The sequence below is a fragment of the Rhea pennata genome, chromosome 11, assembly GCF_028389875.1.
Source record: "Rhea pennata isolate bPtePen1 chromosome 11, bPtePen1.pri, whole genome shotgun sequence".
Lineage (NCBI taxonomy): Eukaryota > Metazoa > Chordata > Aves > Rheiformes > Rheidae > Rhea > Rhea pennata.
Window position 1 is genome coordinate 22,731,340 of NC_084673.1, and position 3,021 is coordinate 22,734,360.

At 58.2% G+C, this 3,021-nt stretch overlaps 1 protein-coding gene across 1 annotated transcript; it reads right to left on the reverse strand.

Moving 5' to 3' along the window:
* Positions 1 to 880: 880 nt before the first annotated feature.
* Positions 881 to 2,525, reverse strand: LOC134145377 (brain-specific homeobox/POU domain protein 3). Its single transcript, XM_062584810.1, has 2 exons — positions 2,406 to 2,525; positions 881 to 1,786 (listed from the first exon to the last, which is right to left on the reverse strand). The coding sequence occupies exons 1-2, from the start codon at positions 2,523 to 2,525 to the stop codon at positions 881 to 883; spliced, it is 1,026 nt and encodes a 341-aa protein (XP_062440794.1).
* Between the last annotated feature and the right edge of the window lie 496 nt (positions 2,526 to 3,021).

Below are 3,021 nucleotides of genomic sequence, written 5' to 3' on the forward strand. Positions count from 1 at the left end.
TTTTTTAACAGTGAAATCATACGAATATCGAACAGTTTAAGCGAAACCAAAGCAAAATAAATCTCCATTTTCCCTGAACAAACCATGACTCCAGGGATGTGCCAATTTTTTTCCTTTCTTTTTTTTTTAATGTTTTTAATCTTTTTTTTCCCCTTTAATTTAGCCGATGAGGTAGAAACAGAAAGGTTATTGCAAAAATGCGATGGATTTGCTGGGAGCAGGGGATAGCGAAAAAAACCATGCAAGTGTGTGTGTGTGTGTGTGGAAGTGTGCGTGGGGACCCTCAGCAGCGAGTGCGGGTGAGCAGGGCCGGCGCCTCTGTATTTACAGCCGTCCAGAGTGGCTTTGATATTGTTGTTTTTCTCTCTCTCACTCTCTCTCTGATTTTTTTTTTTTTTTTTTTTTTTTTTTTTTTTAAGAAGAGAATTGGGCACTGAGGAGGGATCAGTGTCCCCTGCCCCTGCCTGCCCGGCTGGGGACCCAGAAAGGGATGAGGGGGCTGGAACAAAGACCTGCCTGGGCTCTCACCACCACTGCCCTGACTCCGGACACCCCCCCTTAAATCCTCTTGGGCCTTTTGTTTTGTCTTTTCTGTTTTTCCTCCTTTTTTTTTTTTTTTTTTTCCCAGTTTTGTCTACAAAAGCAGTCTGTACCAGTCATAACAGCACGGCCAATTCGCCTGGGGGTGAGGAGCAGACACCAGACTGTTCATTTCGCTTTGAGCAGGTTTCCTTTTTAGGTTTATTATTCCTTTTTTTTTTTTTTTTTTTTAAACAAACATACGAAATACCCTGCCCATTTTGGAGGGGCTGGGGCCAGGGCTATGCTGGGCTGGCTGGGGGGCCAGGCGCTCCCCCCCACTGGCTTCCCAGCCCCTTCTTCAGTAGGTGGCAGAAAATTTCATCCTTTTCTGCTTCTGTCTCTGATTGCAAAACCACACTCGCACCACATTCTTCTTCAAGTCTAACTTCTCAGCGATGGCAGCAATTTTCTCTGAGGAGGGTCGTGGCTGCACAGCAAAGTAGGCCTCCAGTGACCGCTTTTCAGGGGCAGCAATGGAGGTACGCTTGCGTTTCTTGTCACCTCCTGTGTAGATCTCAGGTTTGGTCATTTTCTCTCTCTGGGCCCGCTCTGCTTCCTCCAACCATGCTTCCAGGATGGGCTTTAGGGCCACCATGTTATTGTGGGACAAGGTGAGAGACTCAAACCTGCAGATTGTGCTTTGGCTAAGGCAGCCTACCCCTGGGATCTTCAGGTTGGCCAGTGCAGAGCCCACATCAGCCTGGGTCACCCCCAGCTTGATCCTTCGCTGCTTGAACCGCTCGGCAAAGGACTCCAGCTCCCGTGGGTCCGTCTCTGTCTCAGGGCCAGAGATGACAGCGTGAGAAGTGAGGCCGTGGGGGTGGGACATGTTCATAGGCTGGGAGTGGTGGGCCATGTGGTTGATGGCCGACATGTGGGAGTGAGGGTGCGAAGGTGTGGAGCCCACATCCGGGCCGGGCACTCCTCCGAGAGGGATGGCAGAATTGAGGTGGTCCAGGAGCTCACCATCCAGGCCCTGAGAGGGCTGGTGGTGGTGATGGTGAGGATGGTGTGTGGTGAGCACAGATGGGTGGTGCAGGTGCACGGAGGACGAGGTAGGAGTGCAGGACACACTGCTCATGGTGTGGTAGGTGGCATCCGGCTTGAAAGGGTGGGTTTTCTGTGACACTATATCCACAGCAGCTAGAGCCTCAGCACCTCGCAGCAACGTCTCATCAAAGCCCGCAAAAATGTTACCTTGGATCTGGGGAGGGGAAGGGAGAAGGGGGTGAGAAGGAACAAAGCAAAAGACCACAAGAAGATTAAAATAAATGTAGTGCTGCAGAGATCTTGCTCTGTCCTGTTATGGTGTCTGGACCACGTAAACTGAAAGAAGTTCAACCATCCCCTAAGAAAAGGACCAGGAAGGGAGTGTTGGTCCCCGGGCACCCCACTCTTCCCTTAGGGTCAGTCTCCTCAAAAGAGGGGAGATGCAGAGGGAGGGAAAGCCGGCTAGGAGCCTGGCAGAGCCTCTGCTCTACCGGATCGCACAGCAGAGTTGGGCAAGATGGCATTTCTCTGCCACCTCGGGACAGACCTGCCAAATCTGCCTGCTAGTTCCTAAGCCCTGTCTGTCTGTTCCGAGCGCTGCCTCGGAGGCAGGCGCTAGACCCTCGCGGGACCTGCCGCACGAACCGCCGCAGAGGAAACGTAAACGAAATCTAAATCCGAACGGACCCCATGGCCGCACGGCGGCTCACCAAGTGAGTTCGGGGCCGGGGCAGGGTGAGGCGCAGCAGAGCCCGGCCGCAGAGGCCCCCGCAGCCCGCCGGGCGCCTGCCTCCCCCGGGCCGGCAGCGCGGAGCCCCGCCGGAGCGGCTTACCTGGGGGGTGGGCAGGCAGGCTCTGCGGATGGCTTCCGAGCTGGTGTGCAGGTGGGGGTACTTGGGCTCATGCAGGATGGGGTGCATGCTGAAAGCCTGCTTGCTGTTCATGGACATCATGGTGGGAGAGGAGCGGGGCAGGGCAGGGGCGCTCCGGGCTGCCCGGCTCCGGGGGCGCGGTATTGTCTGCCGCCGCCGCCCGCTATCAACGGCATTATAGCGCGGCCCCCCCGTCCCCCCCCCCCCCAGCGCTCATTGGACGGGCTGCGGGTGGCCTCGCCCCCGCCCCGCCCCCGGGCAGTGATCTCACCCCCCCCCCCGTCGGGTTCCCCCCCGTCTCCCACCCAAAACGGGGCTCGCCCCCCACGTCCCCCCCCCCGACCCCACCGCCGCCCCTCCCGGCCCTACGTGGCTCCGGGACTCCCCGTCGGCGCCGTGGCCCCGGGCTCCCTCCTGGCCGCCCCGGCGGCGGGGTGAAGGCGGGCGGTACCGCGCTGGAGCGGCAGCCGCCAAGCCCCGCTCCTGCTCCGGGCCGCGGCCGCCGAGCAGCCTCGGAAGGCGATGGAGCCACCGCTGATCGGCCCCGTCCAGTCACCGCCCGACCCTGGCCGGCTCC

Bases quoted from the DNA above. Each gene is read 5' to 3' on its own strand.
- LOC134145377 (XM_062584810.1), bottom strand. From the start codon at position 2,525: ATGATGTCCATGAACAGCAAGCAGGCTTTCAGCATGCACCCCATCCTG. The intron at 1,787-2,405 runs GTAAGCCGCTCC...TCCCCTCCCCAG, and splicing joins CCTGCCTGCCCACCCCCCAG to ATCCAAGGTAACATTTTTGC.